The sequence below is a fragment of the Pseudopipra pipra genome, chromosome 2, assembly GCF_036250125.1.
Source record: "Pseudopipra pipra isolate bDixPip1 chromosome 2, bDixPip1.hap1, whole genome shotgun sequence".
Taxonomy (NCBI): domain Eukaryota; kingdom Metazoa; phylum Chordata; class Aves; order Passeriformes; family Pipridae; genus Pseudopipra; species Pseudopipra pipra.
In genome coordinates, this window is record NC_087550.1 from 29,712,206 (window position 1) to 29,731,595 (window position 19,390).

At 45.7% G+C, this 19,390-nt stretch overlaps 2 protein-coding genes across 7 annotated transcripts in view; one reads left to right on the forward strand and one right to left on the reverse strand.

Moving 5' to 3' along the window:
• Positions 1-7,348, forward strand: part of NRIP2 (nuclear receptor interacting protein 2) — a 20,309-nt gene extending 12,961 nt beyond the window's left edge. The window contains exons 5-6 of the mRNA XM_064644794.1: positions 199-251; positions 1,079-7,348. Coding sequence (XP_064500864.1) covers positions 199-251; positions 1,079-1,171 — 146 coding nt within the window. The 3' untranslated portion in view covers positions 1,172-7,348. The remainder of the gene's footprint in view (positions 1-198; positions 252-1,078) is intronic.
• ITFG2 (integrin alpha FG-GAP repeat containing 2) overlaps positions 1-19,345 on the reverse strand; it is a 26,269-nt gene extending 6,924 nt beyond the window's left edge. For 2 of the 6 annotated variants that reach the window (XM_064644767.1, XM_064644765.1), the window contains exons 1-11: positions 18,763-18,966; positions 17,675-17,770; positions 17,190-17,231; positions 16,170-16,341; positions 15,719-15,858; positions 15,140-15,288; positions 13,936-14,030; positions 12,085-12,138; positions 11,524-11,615; positions 10,886-11,003; positions 10,126-10,299 (exon numbers count right to left, since the gene is read on the reverse strand). In XM_064644767.1, coding sequence (XP_064500837.1) covers positions 10,126-10,299; positions 10,886-11,003; positions 11,524-11,615; positions 12,085-12,138; positions 13,936-14,030; positions 15,140-15,288; positions 15,719-15,858; positions 16,170-16,341; positions 17,190-17,231; positions 17,675-17,770; positions 18,763-18,876 — 1,246 coding nt within the window. In that variant the 5' untranslated portion in view covers positions 18,877-18,966. Of the gene's footprint in view, positions 1-8,298; positions 9,968-10,125; positions 10,300-10,885; positions 11,004-11,523; positions 11,616-12,084; positions 12,139-13,935; positions 14,031-15,139; positions 15,289-15,718; positions 15,859-16,169; positions 16,342-17,189; positions 17,232-17,674; positions 17,771-18,762; positions 18,976-19,177 lie in introns of those variants that run through there. The other 4 variants (XM_064644769.1, XM_064644768.1, XM_064644764.1 and 1 more) reach the window with 4 other exon arrangements.
• Between the last annotated feature and the right edge of the window lie 45 nt (positions 19,346-19,390).

The window sequence follows — 19,390 nt, forward strand, 5'->3', positions numbered from 1 at the left end:
TGTTAGTGTTTGTGTGTTTAACTCATCATTTTCCTCATTATTTTTTTTATCTACTTTATACTGAAGAGACCATAACCACATAAGTTTATGAATCAGATGTTTCTTGTATTCCATATCCTCTTACAGGAGAAACACTCTTTGTTTAGATGGGTAGTATTGTATAATTTTAAGCCTGATTGGTGTCTTCTCTCTTCTCAGATGATGAAATGCTGGAGTTTTGCATTGGTCTCCAGACTCTGTGGTCTCTCAAGGTAAGGAACAACTCCTTGCTAATTGGAGGGCTCCTCTCAAGAAGTTCTCCAAGATCTGATTGCTGTAAGCATCTGAAATACTTAAATCCAGGTCTTTCAGGGCAACATTTGTTACACAGCTGCCTGACTGGCTGCAGTATGTGCCGAGTCACTGATTCCTTTCTACTCCCTCTTAAGGGTTTTAAGAAAGGAAACTCCCAATAGGATACTATAACATCACCCATTCTTTATATTCCTGACCATACAAGTTGCAAACAGGAAGAAGAAACTGAAGAAGAGACAAAAAAAGGCAATACACTAACTCTGTCACGAGATATGTGTCACCTTCTGAAGGCAGATGTGAACAAGCTCTGCTTTTGCTTTAAGCCAAATGAAGCTGTATAATCATATTCAGTATCCAACACTAGCTGGCCATGAATGGAAAGCGTCCTCTCCTTTTATCAGCTTGGCTCAGGGTCAATGCTCTGCTGAGCCTGATTCCTGGGTGGCTCAGAATATGTCTGGAGCAACCTGGCTCCTGCCTGTCACATATTTATAGCCACATCTCAGACTCATAAAACAGGAAGAGCATTGGGCTGAACGGCTAAGTGGTGTGAGGACATCAGTTCAGAGGGAATCATAGGAAGAAGGGAGGGGAATGGCCCTGTGAAGGGTTTGGAGAGGAATCCATTGTAGGAAACAGGACCAAGGAGAAGGCATGGAGAACACAAAGGGAAACTAAGGTCTCTCTAAAACCAAAGTGGTGTTGCAGGTTTTCTCCAGTCATAGACATCATGAGATTTGTGATCTGAAATGTCCAGCAAGTAACTGGCTCTCCCCTTCTTTAGTGTTGCATCGACTTGGAGGACGGAGTCCTGAGATTTAAAGCACTGAGTCAAGAGCTGCCTTTTCTACATGCCTCTGAAGAGCCTGCTCAGTGACTAGCTGTGTTCCCCATGTCTGGGGCTGAGGAGACTTGCTGCCATGAAAGAGAGATGAGGGTGAGGCTCACATGCCCCTAACCTTGCTGAGTTCTAGGCTGAGGCATTCACTGGGGAGTGAGAAAAAGGCAAGTGGGTGCTGGAAGCTGCTGTTACTGTGAGTGCCTCAACTTCAGAGATGTCCCTCTTTTCAGTGGACCCTCTCGCTTGTCCCAGTGTGCCGAGTGGGCATTTTGTTCTTGCTTTTCTATTTGTCCCTAGTCACTCCAATTTCTGTTTCTGTAGTAAATTTACCCTACCCCCTTTAATGACTACAATACCCTCTGTTCATGAGACAAGAGAGTCTCTGTGAACAATCTCCAGCTGCTTTGTGGACAAAAGGATGGCATTTCTCCAAAAACCTCCGAAGACTGCCATGAATGTTTCCCTTCTCTTTGCCTCAATGTGAGTGGATACCCGTCCCGTTTCTTTGTGGGAGGGGCCCTGTTCTCCTTGCCTGTACTCTGGCAAGCTGGATTTTGTTAGTTTTTTCTGGCTCAGAGCAGAACAGAAGTATTTTCTTGGGAAAACCCCGCAGCAAGAACATTTTTAGAGTTCTCAATTCTGAGAAACCTTTGCAAAAATGCTGAGTGTAGATGCCTAAAGTACACACAGGGGCTTGGGCTTTGTCACTGCATCCTGGGGCACTAAGCTATGTTATATGCATGGCAATGCTTATCATCTCTTGGTGTCATACATAGTAGTCAGACTTGCAGACCCTGCTCTTCTAATCAGGCCTTTCCTCTCTGTACTCCAGCTGCTAGAGCTACATTCTGTTACCTCTGCTGCTTCATCAGAGATCCTGTTGTTCACTTTAAGTGCTGCAGTGAATTATAGCACAAAGTCTTCTGCTCTGTCACCTCCTTTCTTTCAACTTGAAATCTGGTGACTGAATACATCATCAGCCTCAAGTCCTGGCATCACACAGCCCATCAACTTTGGTACTCTTGCACAAAACAAGAACTGGACTTCCTTGCAGTACCCGCTCAGGTCAGAGAACTGTGAACTCATCTGAGATGTCAAGGGTGATTATTAAGTCACTTAATAATTGTGGGGTTTTTTTTAATTTCCATCCTAGAGTGTAGCTGTATTATTAATCCATGGTCTATTCTTTACTAGCTCTAGGAAAGATGCACTAGATCAGGGCTTGTTCCATGCCTCATGACTACTGATTCACTATCCACACTCTCCAAAATGTACCTTTTTTCACCCTTAAAATGTCATGATATCCCAATTTTGCCTCTCTTTCTGGATTAAATACTGCTGACTCTCTTCCTTTTTTATCAAACTGTTTGTGTTGTGTTTCTCAAAGAAGTTGTGTATGCATTTTTGCTCTAATTCTGTTAGTTCTTTCCAAAGTCAGATGCTGTATGCTGTAGTTTAACAGATGCTAAGCACAGCAGAGTACAGCCCGACTGATATGATTTGGGATTCACTTACCAGTGTTAGTTGGTATGACTAGCATCTGCTCCTCCTACATGGAGCATAAGACTTCTACTGTTAGTCATCACATCTTGCATCTTCTGATCTTCTGATCCGTTCCATGACTTCTTTTCCACTCTTCTAGTTGTGCATCTGATTATTTCTGCATGAACTGCTTTCCATGAATCTCCTTAATGGCACCAACAGTTCTCTCATTTAGTCAGGAAACATGCCTACTTGATGAGTCTGTCTTCCAAAGTACCAGTAATTCTTCCTGGATTTGTATCACTTGCATGGCTAACTGGCTTCTCAAACCCAGGGCTCTTTATGACAGTTTAGACTTGTACTAAACCATCCTGTGTGTCAGTTGGAATCTACGTGGTACCTGGGTCAACTGCTGAAAAAAATCTTATTACTGATAGATGAAACACCTGTTCCTACATGCAGCAACTCACCCAGTTTCCAACTCTCATTGCCCTCTAAAACTGGCATGTGGAACAAGGCAAATAATCTGTTAATTATCTGATAGATACCATATCCATTAAAATTCTTATTAAAAAAAAGGCAAACTCTAAACCATAACCCTAAAGCTCACTCTAGCCCTAATCCAAACATTAAATCCCAACAATGACTCTAAATTTAACCCATAAAGCTAAACATAACATTAAACTTAACCCTAAACCAAACTCTAACCCTAAAACTTAATGCTAACCCTAACCTCTAAACCAAACCACTATGCCCTAACTGTAACACTTGACACTAATCATAACCCCCTAAATTTAACCCTGTAATCCCAACTCTAACCATCTAACTCTAAACCCAAAACATAAACATGATTGTAAAGACATTAACTATAAACTCTAATCCCAAAACCTAACCATAATGCCCAACCCTAAACTCTAACCATTAACCCTAAAACCAACCCTAAACCTAAAGCTTAAACCTAACTCTAAATCCCAAACCATATAACTAAACCTAATTCCTAACCCCAACTCTAACCATAACCCTAAGCCTACACGTGACCTCAACCACCTAACCTCTGAAGGTTTTTGTCAGTGCCCTATTTCCCTCCAGAGTGCCCTGGGGCTTTTGCTGGGTTTTGCTTTGTCCTGCAAGGGGCGCTGCTGCCTTCCAGAGTGTTCTGGGGTTTTTGCCAGGCTTTGTGAGGCCCACACAGGGTCCTGCTTCCCTCTGGAGCACCACAGGGCTATCGCTGGACTTTGCTGATGCCCAGGGAGGTCTCTGTTGCCTTCCAAAATGTCTGACAGCTTTTTCTGGGCCTTGCTGGTGCTCAAAAGTGGCTGTCACAGGAAGCAGAAGGTCACCAATAGCTTTCAATCCTGGCCACTTCCTTGTGAGAGCTGTGCCTGATGGGTGTCCATTTTGGAGCTGGGCTCTGGCTAGGATGGGAGTGTAGGTGAGTAGGAGTCTTTAAACTGAAGCCAACAGGAGTCTTTCCAATGATTAAAAGGGTGTTGGATGGGATTCTATAGAAAATTGGCACGACTTTGAGTTGACAGTTCTATTTTGACTACTGACTGTCACAGCCTCACAGATACTTGCACACTAGCTGCTGTCTGAATTCATTAGGAGCTGTTCCTACATGTCTGTCTTGGGATAACTGCTTTTGCTCACATTTAGAACATTCTCCAGTCCTTCTGAAGCCCTTCTGTGATTCACATGCCTCATTTCTCAAAACACTAACCGCTCAGGTTCCTCTGTGAATTAATGTGCTACAGCACTAGAAAATCCCCAGCCCTCCCTGTCCCTCTCTTCTCTGCATAATAAATCCTTCTTTGCATCCTCCTTTCCTTCTCCTCACACTAAGCAACAAATTTGCTTCTTCCCAAAGGAATTCTTTCCTTTTACATAATCCTTTCAACACTTTCCTATACCCTGGTTGTTAATACACTTGCATGTTGTGCCACAACTTTGCCAGCCTTTCCTCTTTGTTGTTAACAACTGGATGTATAAATGTAGACTGTGCCACTTCTCAGTGACAGAGAGGATGTTCCCAAGAAAGCACCAAATTAGCATGTGAGAGTTCTTCTCTCAGCTTTGAAATCAGCTCCAGGGCAGAAGACATGCTTTTCACCTTCCTCCTGTCCATGTTAGCTGAGCATGCAGACCCACACAGTAAAGGTCTCTTTCATCCAGACACTGAGGAATCTGTTGCTAACAGTTATCCTGGAACATCCACATCTCCCTGAGATTAGCTCAGTTGGTTACAGCACAGTGCTAATAATGCCAAGGCGGTGGGTTAGATCTTAAGATTCACTTAAGAGTTGGACTCAATGATCCTTGTAGGTCCCTTCCAACTCAGAATATTTTGTGAGCAAGCCTTGCTGCAAGCAGAGCTTGCAGAAAACCACATTTATACGACTGGGAACTGCAGGTAATAATGCCATAGCAGACACCTCACTTCAACTCATTCCCTAAATCACAGTCTAATCCTAGTGTCAGTACCTGCTTTTCTCATTGACAGAACTTCTGGTGGGTTCCTATTGCCCAAAGTTCCTTGGCATTAAATTACATGCTGTTACTGACTTGAACACATATATTCTAGCCCAAAACGGTGTTTTCTCCAAAGATGAGCATTTTGTGTCATTACACAGAAATCTCAGCTTCCACTGTGAAAGAAAGAAGTCTTGGCTTTAAAAAATATGATTAGAAAATAGGACTTACAAGATCTCAAAGAAGCCAACTCAACTCCATCTACAAACATGATAATTTTTCAAAGTCTTCCAGCACAGGAAGCCCAGTAAGTAATTTTTGAGTCGGTTGGCAAGGCTGAAGATTGTCTCAAATGTAGTTTCTTTTGGTAAGCCTGTTATACAGATACAGTTCCCTACTCCCAGTCCCAGTTATCTCTATTGCTTTTGGCAGACAAAGGAATGAAGGAGCTATCTAAAGGCCTTTTCCACTGAAGATCAAAAAATATTAATACTTTCATATGGAAAGTAGAAATTCAGTACAAACTGCCAGCTCAGAGCAGGGCATAGGCATATTCTGTATGTGTCCAACACTGGCTTCCTTGTGATGAGGCCCATCCCTTCAATATAGACAATGGAATGTTATTATTTGAGGGACAAACTCTTTGAACTGCCTTGGTGGTCAACTCCTACTTGGGTTACTTTTCAATAGAGTGGGCACAAGGTTGTGGAACACTCTGCAGGGAAACATCCGTCAAAGCAAATTTCTGAAACAGAAGCAAGTGTGGGATACACATGGCTGAACCTGCTCAGGAATGGGGAGATGGAGTTCTGAGGCCCCTTTCAAGGCCTACGTGCAAGAGGTAAATCTATCCTGGGAATATGCACTCTGCCAAAGCCATAATCAGGACCGTTTCCAGGAGCTTGGGGTCACTTGGTTTTGAACAGAATGGGAGCTCCAACCATACACATTCCCAGAGACCTGCTCCTTCTTTCAGTACTAGAAGGTGACCTATGGAACTGAAGACCACTGAGTCACATATGTATGTTTGCAGTCACTCCTCCTTTCAAGAGACTTCACTGGCAAATGCCAGGATACACCTGAAGAGTTAAAAAAATAACTAAATTCAGCAAAAATAGCATAAAAACAAAGGCAGGGTTGGCCAGCAGGTTTATTATGTCTCAGGAAAATAAGGCAATCCCCTTCCTTTATTTTTTTGCTAGTAAGTTGACCATCACAACCAAAGCCATGAATCATTTATCTGCAAATACCCCCAGTGCCTGAGAATGCTGTCAGACTCCTCACTTGCTGTGCGCTGGCACTGGGACATACAAAGGTGTCTGGCCAATCTTGCCAGTTGAAAAGCTTCCCATCACCAGTGGGTATGCCAATCTGCTACAGAGTAGGATACAGTGAACATTTTCTGCTGTGTGGGAAGGAATCACTTCTAATTCCAACTCTGTGGCTTGTGTCGGCTGGCAAGGACAAACAAGAAATTAGTTACAGTGAAAGTATAATGTAACTCAGGCCAAAGACAGAGCCTTAACTGGCCCCTTTCCTGAGAAAATGTAGACTTCACTGGAAATTGTTGCCAATGGAAGTAGAAGCGCTCACTTCAGGAAGTATTGGATGTAGCCAGTCTATCAGGCACTTTGGAGTTTAGGGCAGGAAAAAGAAGGAAAGTCATCTTTTGGCCAAGGAACAGTACAGATCTTCAACTAATTCTTCTTTTCATTCTCCTATGTGCACAAGGGGCACAGGAGCAAAATGCATCTGCTAGTTATTATGTGCTGCACGCAACATAAAACTGTCAGGGAAATCCTCAAACGTTAGTATTTTTCCTCTCCAGTGGTTTTTAAGAGATGAAGAGTTTTGGGGAATGGATGTTTTTGTAGTGTCCGTATCTTCTCACCTCTGCTTTCCACAGTGCACATTGCCTGGGCTTGCACAGCACACAGCAATGTTATTCTCAGGCCAACAAAAGAAGAGGGCTAGGGTGCACAGATGACCCTGCCCAACATATACAATGGTTTTGCCCTGTTTTTTTTTAAAGATGGTCCTTAGATAAATGTCATCTCTCCCTTGGTAACCCTTTCCCTTTCTCAACAATTAACAGTCCAACAGTGGATCAGTTTGACCTTCTTTTCTTGGAAATCATTTGACCTGTACAGCCAAGTTTGTTCTGCGTAAAACAGTTTCAGCCATTTGTACATCCCTTGCGCTTGTGTTGCTAATAAAGGTTTATATTTGGTGTTGCTAATAAAGGTTTATATTTGGCACGGACAGATAGCATTGAGTTGTTCTCTGTTATGAGTGTAGGCAATCCTGTTAGGCTCTGACTATTTGCCAGAAACAATGGTGATTGCCTGCTGCACATCTCAGCATCATGGGAGCCGACAATTTGTTGAAGTTACACTCTAGATCTGAAAAGCTTCAGGACAACTCTTTGCTTTAACCCATGACTACATGGTCTCCATAGCAGCTCTCCATAGCTCAAGCCCTGCTGCTCTCAACACCACTGTTAATAAGCTCTATTACAACTTGAAAGCTCCTGTCTGAAAGGTCCAGTTTTACACAACCACTTAGTATGACAGGGGAACATATAAAAATGCTTCTCAGTGAGGTCATTAAAATGGAGAGAAACTTCCACTGCATTTAGAGAGTCAGAGGATATGGTGGCCTGAGAAGCAAGCAAGCTGATACAGAGTAAGTCATACCATTTCACTGCTCCACGTTTCAACTCTCCCTACTGCCAAACACAGAGGACAGCGTATGTCCTCTATAGAGCTTATATAAATCTACAGATGAAAACTGCAAAGAATAGCTAATGCTTATTATGTAAAGATCCTGCCCTTCTACCACGTAGGGCTACTCCAACAACAGTCGTTTTAACCCAAGGGCAAGACACTCCTTTCCTCTATACAAAGTATGTTCTCCCAATTAGGGCTGCCCTTTGCAGAGTATAGCACAGCAGGTTTTCAACTGCCTGCAAGACCTTTAAATGCTACCATTTGCTACAGATCACTGAATTACGTGTGCTCTGACTCAGGCTGCCATAAAGGGGAAGAAGGGACAGCTCCCTCCATTGCACATGTCCAGTAAAACATCACTCAAGTGAGAGGAGATAATAGATGCAAACCAGCAGGTGAGCCTGCCACCCCTATTGATGCCTTAAGATCACTAGGGAGCAAAAAATTACTCACCAGGCAATTATTAGTAGAGAAAAGATAGAGAGCAGATTCTTTAATGAAGGCCTTCAACCATGGGGAGTACAGAGATGTGCCACATGTCCAGGGGTTCCACTATTTATGGTATCATCCATCCAATCCCAGAACTATCTGCCCCCTAGATCTTCCCCAGTTCTGCTCCCGGCATGCCCCTCTGGAAATTGAGTTGGGGGTTCTGAGACCCCTTCTTCCTCATCTTCCTCTTCTTCACAGCACATACAGTCTTTTGGAGCTCCTCCACGGTTAAGGATTTGAAGGTTCCTTTGACTGTGGTGTACCTTGTTGCTCAAGCCATGGTGCAAATGTTCTTAAACAGAATGAAGGCCTGCCTTTAGAGAAGTCTAAACAAACTTAAAGGAATTCAGAAAGTTTGATATGAAATGGGGTAATAGTGTTGGGTAAATGTAAACTACAGTGCAAAAGAGTGACAAATTATACAGCTACATTAAAATCTACATTTACTACACAACTACTTCTAAAATCTACAAAAAGCTAACAATCAAAAAAATCCATATGCATCACTATCCTAATAAGCTAAGTTAGGCAAGGGGCAAGCAAGATAGGGAAAAGCACAACTTCAGCAGCATGCGTAAAGGTTTGTGTCTGGGCTTTTGCAAATGAGCAGCCTCGGTGAGCAATGCCCTTTTCCAGACTGCTCAAGCCAGCCAGTGTAACTTCACCTCCAGTCCATCTCTTTCAGTTGTGTAGGACTCAAAACAGCATGACATTCTCCACAAGAAGAGGCAAGTGTGGCATATTTATTGTAGAATGGCCAGGCTCTCACAGCACCACAGTTCCGTGGTTAAGTCAGATTCCTCTTACTATTCACCGTGCAGCTGCTTTGTAAAGTCACAGCCTCCTCTGGGATCACCCTGACCAAGATGGAGACGAGCAATGCCTCTCGAGTACAGATGGAGTTTGCTGGAGCTGTTACCTTTCCACATCTTATTAGTGCAAGTTGTGGTTCTTCTCACACCTGTCTCCAGCTTCTCAGGACAGGAAGTGATTTGTGAGAAACTGCTTGCTAGAACAGCAGTGGCAAAGCAAAGGCAATCAATGCACAGGTGTACTTTAACACACAACTAAGTGTGAGAGAAGGCCCTTGCCTGCTCCCTATTCAATCCCTCCATCTGCAATTCCTGCACTGTAATCCTGCTGAGAATTCAGAAGTAATCACTGGAGCCAGAATGGAGACTGAGCTCAGCTATTCTCTCCATCCATGTCCTCAGTGCTTCTTCAGAGTGACCCATAAAGCACTTCAGCGAGTAAAGAATATGGAAAGTGGCAATGGAAGGCCAGCAAGCAAGACCCTTGACTCTTTCTGTTCTGGTAGCTCTCTCTGCTAACAGAAAATGAACCCACCACCTACACTCAAGCCTACAAGCCAAGAATATCCCTCCACAGCCTGTACAACCTTTCCTGTTTGGAACTTTTGACAGAGATAGCAAAAGAATAGTCATCTTCATTAAATGCCCCATTCCAGCTGCAGAAGAGCCTGTGCTGGTAGTCAGACTCCATATGACTTGTTATAAGGGATCCTGGATGACAGTGCAGTGGGCAGAGGAATCTGTTCCAGCAGGATCCTGACACTGCGAAGGGCTGCTCAGATGATATTTCTCAGGAAAATAGAGGGTTTTGTGAATCAGATTTCTGACGGCAGAAACATCATCTTTATCTATGGGAAAGAGAGAAAAACAGTTGTTTGGGATTCTCAACAGGCACTATGAAAGCCTCTTCTGCAAAAAATACCTGGAACTCTAGTTCCCAGCACATCACCTGCCAGCAGCCCTTCCTCTCTTTCTTCCTGTACACCCTCCACTCTTTTGCACTCACCTACACCCAGCTGCTGCAGGAGACTTGCAAACTCTGGGTCACCCTCCAGGATTTTCAACAGGTTGGTGGACTCCATTCTCTCCAGCTGCACATCCCAGTAGATGTAGATCTTCTGGCTGAAGCTGACATAAACCAGGCAGGGACTGTTGCTTCCTCCTTTGCATGCATAGAGGCCTGCAGAAAGCAGAATGCAGAGATCTGACTACTTCCAAAAGGACAGTGAAAGCAAAGAGGTAACGTCTCATGATGAGGTACCAAAGCTGTTAGCAGAAAACAGCAAGCACCTGAGCAGAGACATGGGCTTGGGTATACAAAATCCCTTTGAGACAATCCAAGAAAGTGTCTCTAAACTGCAGGAAGCTTGGGGATTTGCAAGCTGCTTCTTGCAGACCTGAAAGAGGGGACTGAGCAAAGCCGAGGCTCGGGCTGGTTCCATGGGGCTCCTTATCTCTACTTGAGAACAGCTTAGAAGTCTGCAAATTCAAAAAGCAGTGGGGAAGACAAGAGACTCCTGTAGTACTCCCGAAAAGGACAGGAAAAAAACCCCAAACCATCACAGAAAAACCTCAGCATCACCTCCTCTCACCCCTACTTTTCCCAGATGCCACCAGAGGAAAGACTAACTGGGCCTTCTGCAGTACACACAGAGGGAAATTATTCTCCACGGCAGACAGACAAAGGATTCCAGGTCTCCTAGACAGGAGTAGTAGCTTTGAGAGAAAAATGCTGTGAGGGGTGGCTTTGCAGTCAGGCTCCCCACCTGCACAGAACGCACTGACATTCTCCTCTGCTTGAAACCTGGCAACAGTCCGATTGTGGTCAATGATGTATGTCTGACCATCCCACGCACAGGCAATCACCTCCTCGTGCCCATTGCCCTGCAGGAACCAGAAGACTGCATATTAGCCAGACATCACCTATTCCCAGGGACAGTCAAGAATCTTTCTTGCTTGTTCAGACAGAACACTAATGTCTGAACAAAATGTGACTTTTGGACATCATGTCCAGACATTTTGCAGTCTGAGATCATCTCTCTTCTCAATAGCAATCATAAGAGCAAATCATAAGAGTTTGTAGACAATCAGGGTATTAGGAGTGTGCAAAACCATTCAACTTTGCAATAAGATAAAAGAGTAGTTCGGGAAATAAATTTATGAATGGATCAGTGCAAACTAGGCTCAGTAGGTCTAACTGGCAAGCACAGCTCAACCTCTGGCAGGTGGACAGACTGACATGAGTGCAGAATATACCACCAGAGTCAAAGCACTCTATGTCATCCTGAGATAATCCCAGTCTTTTTCAGCTGAGTCACACTCACTCTGCCCTTCCTAAATCCATATATACAAAGCCATGTTAAGTTTTTGTCTTCATCCCTCCCAGCCCTATTCAGATACTCACTGTAACATCCAGCTTTTCCAGAGCAAACAGCTGGTGATCAACCTGAACAGACCAGAGCAGCTTGTCTGCTCCCTCCATGAGTTTCAATGTCCCTGAAGGAAGAGAAAAAATACTGTCTTGAAGACATTAAAAGGGAGCAATATGTTTGCTTATGCTGGGCCCTACACACTCCTTCAACACTCAGGGTTGCTGAGAGTTGGCTGCTAACAGCATAGGCATGGTCTCTTGGCTGCTGAATCCATACTGGACACTTAACCCCACTAACCATTTTTCTATTATCCAGATATACTGTGACAGTACTGGGCAGGGGGGACCAGCCATGAGAGTGGAACATAAACATGAGTCTGTCTTCATAGAGGCCTCCATGCCTTCATAAAAAATATGTCAGCAGAAGGAGTCTTTGGGACAAATTCTCTTGCCTGACCCAGGACAGGCTTCTGAAGCCCTGTTTCACCTTCTTTCAAAAATCAAAAGCACTGAGTCCCTGGTTCCCTGTTTTGAATTAGTGTCAGGCCTTGTCCAGCCCACAGGCCTTTCTTCCAGGACAGTGGTAGGACTTACCATCCAGAGTACAGAGGGCAAAGAGACCTGAGCCACTATTCTCACTGGAGCCACCTGTAAGTGCAAAAGAAAATTGCTGGAGTTGATGCCATTTTATAAGTGTTGTCCCCTCTTTCTCCTGAAAACAATAAAAAAGATGCAGAACAAGCTGATCCATCCTGCCTTCTTTTTTTTGCCCAGTTGTGTGCAGGACAGCACTGACAAATGTGACTAGTTAAATCTCAAGAGGAGAGTCCCCTGAGCACTGGGCTGCTTCGGCCCTTCAGTAAACCTCTGCCTAGCTACCAGTCAGCAAAGACATGCAAGGTCAAGTTTTAAAAGTGATATCACACTTGGAGAGAGAGAGGACTGGAGCTGTGTTCAGTTAAAGCTGCATTTAATCCTCCCAGTGACAACGTAGGAGAGACACGGGCTCCCTGAGGTCTGCAGGAACCCAGGAAACCTGGCAGTCGGGGACAAGCCAACAGAGCTGAAAGCAAATAGGCAGTTTCCCCAGAATAACTTAAATGCAAGCCTACCTCCACTGCCCACAGGCAGCTCCAAGCTACAGACCCCTGCACACTCCTGAGTTACAAACTGCCCTGTTTCCACAGATCAGCTTAAAGCAAAGTCAGCTGTTTGAGTGCTCAATTGCCTCTTGTTGCTCATTCACTCAGACAAGCTCTAATCTGCAGTGTCCCCCTCACAAACTGGTCAGCATTGCACTCCTCAGCTGTTTCCTTACTGATGGTCCAGCATCAGTGGGCTTTTTTACAACCTTCTCTTCATCCCTTTTACTGTGTGCCTTCATTTTTCACAGACATCTCTCATAAGATGCAAGGCTTCACATGCAGTGAAATAATTGATTTCACGCTTTGTTGACCATGTTGCTCACAGCAGCATCGGAGATGCTGAAAACATGACAAGCTTAGGAATCAGGGAGGAAAGGTACTCTGAGGAAGGGGAAGGGGGTGGGGTGCAGTGGACTGCTCTTCTCCCCAAGCTCTAATTACCTTGGACAACCTAAATAATTCTCAGACAGCACTGCAGGGGGCAATACTTGTGCAGAAAACAAGAGAAAGTGATCTCCACTTGGAATTTTCTGCTTGCACACACACTCCAAGGGGGAGTCAAAGCTGCCTACTCTCCATAGGTATCAAGAGAGGGGTTAGCAAGTGCACCAGGCACAGGTCAGAGCACAAAGCAGTTACAAAAGGGAAGCTGTGGCAGTGTGTAAGAAAAGTCTTAAAGAAAAGACACAACAGCAGTGTGTCAGGGCTGAGAGAAGCCAGCAACTGTGGAGAGTTTAGATACAACTGCTGAACAGAACACAGTGGAAGGGGACAGAAGACAATGATATGGAATATGGAAGCAGCTCTGGAGATTGGGACTGCATAGGAGAAGGAGGAGCAGCATGTAGCTGCCAGGTATCGAGATTCAAATGCTAAAAAGTAGTAACAGATGAGGCTGTGGGAAGGAAGAGATGCATCTTGGGAATAAGAAGAAGGCATAAGCTGCAGTCATGCAAAAGCAAAGATCAAGGACATATGCAGGAGCACGGCATGGCAGCCATTCACACGGACTAAATGCAGGTCAGCAGAGGCTGCAGAGAAACTGTTGTGCTAGGCAAAGAATAAGCACTACCTAGGAAAGGACAAAGGCTATAAAAAGCTCACATGCAAAAATCCAACTGTCTTTCTTTGGGAGCCAGCTAAGATAAGTCAAGATTCCTCTGCTCTTGCAGCCGCTTCCCACGGTTATTTTTCAACCACAGGAAATCCAATTTCTTCTTGGACTGATGTACTGAAAAACTGCCCCCTGAAAATCAGGGGCAACTGTTGGGCCACAGACCCCAAGCTGACAATCTCTCACCTCGGGCAATGCTACCAATTAGATGAGTGGAGACATTCTTGTTGTGAATCCGTCCAGATGTTTGGTGTAGAATAACATCTCGAACAGGGGCCTCACTAAGGAAAAGAGAAAGACATCAGGGACAGGTTAAGGAACCATGACTGAGTCTGTGCCACAACAATCTCAAGAGCAGTGTACTCCAAAGCTCCACAAGTCCAGACACTGACAGAGTTCCAGAAGAGGTTAGCCCTTTAATGGTAAAGGCTAAGTAAAAGGATATGTGCCACCCCAGGTACAAAAGGAACTCACAACTGTTTAAAAATCCAAAATAAGAATGATTTTATGCATCAAAAAAATATGGAAAGAGCTCAAAACCAAAAAAGACGAAGGCATGTATTCCAACAAAGGAGGGAAAAAAAGACAATTTTTATTATTACTCACATAAACCCGGCTGCTTTTCACTCAAGAAGCATCTGCCCAGGGTTCAATAAGTTTGTGAGTGACCACATCTGGGCCTGGCTTCTGGCTAGGAGGGTACCATTCCACTGAGGTCTTTAAGACATCAAGACTTGCCTAGCTCCCCTCCTGCTGCAGTTTTTTGTCTCTGCCTTCAAGTCTTATAGAACACTACAGAAGCACCCCAATTCCCCACAAGGATTCTTTCAGCACCAAGACAATAACAAACACCTCATTACCATTCTGATTGCTCTGTTGTGTTTATAGCACTGGCTGTCAGGGGTCTCATTAGGACAGCCTCTAATTGCCTCACCTGGAAAAAAACCCAAGCAAATGAAGCTAAAATTTCATTCTGGGCTTCATATTAATTTGGCTTGGCCCAGCCTTTCAGTTGTTACCCTTCCCACCATTAGATAGGTCACTGGATTGCATACTACCCTTTCTCTGGAGATCAAGATTACTCCTTTCCCTGCCTTAGCTCCCAGTAACCCCCTCCTCAGTGATCTCGTTTCATCACTCTCCTTGCCCAACCCAAAAGAGTGGAATACAACAGAAGCAGTAGTACTCATCTTTGTGACATACATGAAGAGTGTTCATGGAAGCTCTGGTGTAGGTGGGCTTAAGTGACGAGCTGCCAGCAGTACAGCAGGACACCGAAGCAAGGACAGTGACAGTGCTCCCCGCCTCACAACAGCTGCGTGCTGGCACCCCCTTGTGACGGGCCTTCACAGCAGCATTTCCTCATGTACCCTGCAGGAACGCCCCTCACCTGCTTGAAGCAGAGCCGTCCCTTCCCGCAGATGTGTCCCGGTGCTCCATGTCCCAGGTGCACAGCAGGATGGCGTAGCCACAGCCTGGCTGCGACACCATCAGCTCCGGGGAGCCATCAGGGCCCAGGTTCACAGAGAGGCTGTCCACCTACACTGGCAGAGACAAAACACTGCCAGAGTATTTTTGAGAACTTTAAACACCTCTGAAAAGTTTACAGTGCTCCTTGAACCTAAATCTGGATATGGCAAATCTTCTGACACAGCTGAGCAGGAGCTGAACAAATTCAGCTAGAAGCAAAATGTCCAAGTTCAGTAAAAGGCTGTTTCCCTACCAAAAACCACTTGTAGAACAACACTAGTACTTTCTGCTAATGCTCTCTAGTTGGGCGAGAGCAACTGTTTCCTAGACCAACCCAGCAGCTGTTCCACACGGACAACCATTGGGCAAATCTCCTTTCAAGCCATCAATGTGACAATTGTTTCGTTCATACAACTGAGATTTCATACTTCTTCCCTTGGAAGAGCCACCTCTTGAAGACTGTATGACAAGTACTGCTCTGAACATCCTTTTTTCTTACCTGGCCTTCTAGCAGCCATTTCTTCAACAAGAGCAGCTGCCCAGAGATGTGGTCTGAATTCTCTGACGAGTCCTCCCAGCGGAAGGCACGCACCACCCTGTCAGTGTAACCCACCACCAACTCACACTTCCCATCTCCATCTGCAGGGAATAGAAGAGGATAGATGGACTCTGTCAGGCTTTCACAGCCCCAAGAGCCCCAGCATTCAGAAACCACTGTGCTGGTTTCTATAGGTAGCATCCCTGAGGATCCCAATCCTGTAATGAAAACTCGCACTTTAGAAAAATTCCTGAAGTTCTTGCCTCTTTTCTCCATGACTTGGCTGTGGTTTCCTAGGAGTTATCTTTTTTCAGCAAGATAGTAATTTCCTTCTGCAACTCCCCCACAGTTTCTCTCCTCTCCTGCCCCTCTCCCCCTCACCCTGCACTCCCACACCAGCTTTGTGGCTTACCAATGTCATTGATCAGCATGACCTTGGTGTTGGCAGGAATGTGCTGCTTGAACACTGGGTTCTGCTCTTCTGCTGCTGCCAACTCATGGTGGCCTGAAGCATCTGGGTGTTTTGGAGAAGTCAGGTCAAAAAGATGAAACCAGCCTTCTGCACTCACCGCCACCACGAAATTCTACAAGGAAAGAAAAAAACTTTTTGATTCTTTTTTAGAAACTGCAGAAGCTGTCTCACAGCATGGCAAGGGAAGATATAAGGGTAAATCCATCAAGATCAATGACTGCTACAGAAGGAACAGGAGGTTTTTGGCCAGCATACAAACTATTCAGGCACTGGCAGGGTCAAAACTTCCTGTTCATCTTTGTCAGACTGCGCTATCAAGCTGATGTGTGCATGCAATCCTCAAACAATGTGTGGTTTTCTCAATGCTCATGTCAGCTCTGCTCCCCACTAGGGCAAACAGAGCAACAGTATTTTGGGCATGGTGCCTAAACTGGGACCTTCAGACTCATTGGTCCTGACTTAACCCCCAGAAACAGCAATCCAACAAAAGAAGTCATATTAGAGCCAATGGAATTTGCTTGGGAGTCCAGACTATTCTGTATCTCAGTCTTGTTTAGATGACCTTAAATGCACACAGCCAAGTGGCAGAAGGGCCATGGCCCACAGCAGGCATCAGCACAAGCAGACCAAAAGCCACTGAGCAATAGGAGCAACCCTCAAACCACCAAAGCCTTGTAGTGCTCACACAGAGGCACATGGAAATCAATAGTGCTCTCTGAATATAGGATTTCCTTGCTCACTAAAACCTGTATATGACTCACAGAAAGATACCAATTACATGTAAACAGAAGAACAGTTTAAAAACAGTAATGCTAAAACTCTTTGAACGAGGGCAGATCCTGGTGCGAAAGCACCAGCAATCTGTCCTCCTCCACACTCAGTACATGACATAACCCTGATCTCCTAAGCACCTCCCACATGCCCTACAGAGACAGCTGGGAAGAGTTTGGTTCCTCTCACCTTTCCTTTATTGCATACATCGCCCACACCAACACACGTGAGCTGCAAAAGAAAAGAAGGCCATACATAAGAGAAGGCAACTAAAACCAGCACTTTGGGCTAAGCCTCTGCCCTACCCCTCCTCTCTCATAAAGCATCTCTTGAACTCTAAACAGCCTTTTGAAGGACAAGAAGAGCAGAGTCAGGAACAGAAACACATCTGTCACACAACTGGTCAGAGCCCTGCGTCAAAATCCACAGCACATAGAGCAGGGTCAAGGTGGGACAGAAGTCCAGTTCCTGTGTTTATTCAGCTCTTTAACTTCCAGCCCATGAGGCCAGCTGTGGGCAAAAGCAGGGTCTTGCACAACTACATGAAAGGCATCAGATCCAGTTCAGGCCCGCCCTTCCCCTCTGCCCTACATATTCCTAGGCTATGGACAAGGATAGCTGGCTGCACATACACCGAAAGGCCCAACCATTTAGAAATTTTGTTGAGAACTGACCATTCCTTGGCAAGATCGCACAGCCCAGGGTTTGCTGTCATCATTCTTGTAAACATAGAGTTTTCCATTGGTGTCTCCCACCACTAGTTCATTCAGCTGTACAAGAGAAGTGGGTTATTAGGAAGAAGTCCACAATTACAGTAACAATATTCCCATACAACAATCAGAACTCACATCTAAAAATCACTCAGTGGGAAGAAGCAGCAAAACAAAACAAGAGTTAAAGGGACAGTCTTGAATCAACAGGGAAAGTCTGGGAAAATATAAAAGCTCTAGTTTTACTCTTGCAGATAGAAGATATAGAGTGTCTCCTTAGAGCAATATCTCATTACCTACTGCTTCTCTACACACTGTTTCAGCATTGTGACACTGACCATTTTAACATCCTGCTCTGCATCATCACCCCACCTTCCATCCTCCAACCTAGATTGACTTAAATTATCCGAGGAAGATGATGACAATGAGGAAAATGTAACCATCAAGAAAGAGGCTGCAAGAACACTAAACATAAGATTTACACTCTATGTTTAATCTCACTGATGAAGGGGCAAAGGTCTTTTGGAATGGTGATTATTTCTTCAAAGATGACTGCTAAAAATCACCAACCGTCATTGCTGATGAACCTACTCCCACTATCCCATCTCCTGCATCATGCCTCTGTGTATTAAAATTGAGTGCATCTCACCCTGCACACCTTACCCTATATAACATAACTTCTTGTGGGAAAATTTGTTTTAATTATCTACCTCATTATGGTATGAAAAGTTATGGCACTTTTCAGCATAAGGCCGTAACAAAATTCGACCGTTGAGGAGAAGAAACAATTTACATATTAAAGCTAATCTCTTCCTAATTACAGACAAATCAGCCACATCAAAACTAACCATTTGTGGTGGCTGACAGCAACATTCCCAATGCACATCCATCCCTCATACAGTTTAAGATCAGACACTGAGACTTGGCTCTGCCCTGTTTGTGATCTGCTGTGCCCCAGCTAAGTGTTTTCCCACACCCCTACATCCCCACCACCGCGACAGCAGCGTGCCTCTCTTCGGGACCAAAAGTCAGCCTCCCCTCTGGATACACACCATCCAGGCCCCACGCCAGGGGTGACCAGCACGTCTGACGGTGATGCGAGCCCCGGCCACCTGCAGCCCAGAACCACGGAAACATTCCCTTTGCAAGGGAACTCCAGCGGGCATTTGGACTCAAACCCTGCATCTCTGACACTGCTCAAGCTCCCTGTGTCCCTAAGCGCGGAAGCCCCGCCAGCCCCCCGGGGCCGCGCCAGCCCCTCGGTCCTTCCCCTCAGCCCCGTTTTGGCTTCCTGGGGACGCTGCCCCTTGTCCCGCCTGCGCCATGTGGGAGCGCGGCCCGCGGGCCCGCCCGGGGCGCTGCCCAGCCGGGATCCCTCGCCCCGCAAGCGCCGCCCGGCCCCAGCCCGGCCCAAGCCCGGCCCCGAGCTCCGCCCGCCGCGCCTCCCGCCGCCCCCGCGCCCCGGACCGTGTCGTTGTCGGCGTCCCCCAGGCAGATGGCGTGCGGGAAGAGGCTGCCCGCGAAGTCCAGCGCCACGCACTGCACGTAGCTGACGGAGCGCATCCCGCCGCCCGCGGGACCCCGCGCCGGGCCCGCCGCACCCGCAGGCACCGAGGGAGTCGGGAAGCGCAGGCGCGGGAGGGAATCACGGGAGCGCGGGGCGGAGCTCCCGGCAAAGAC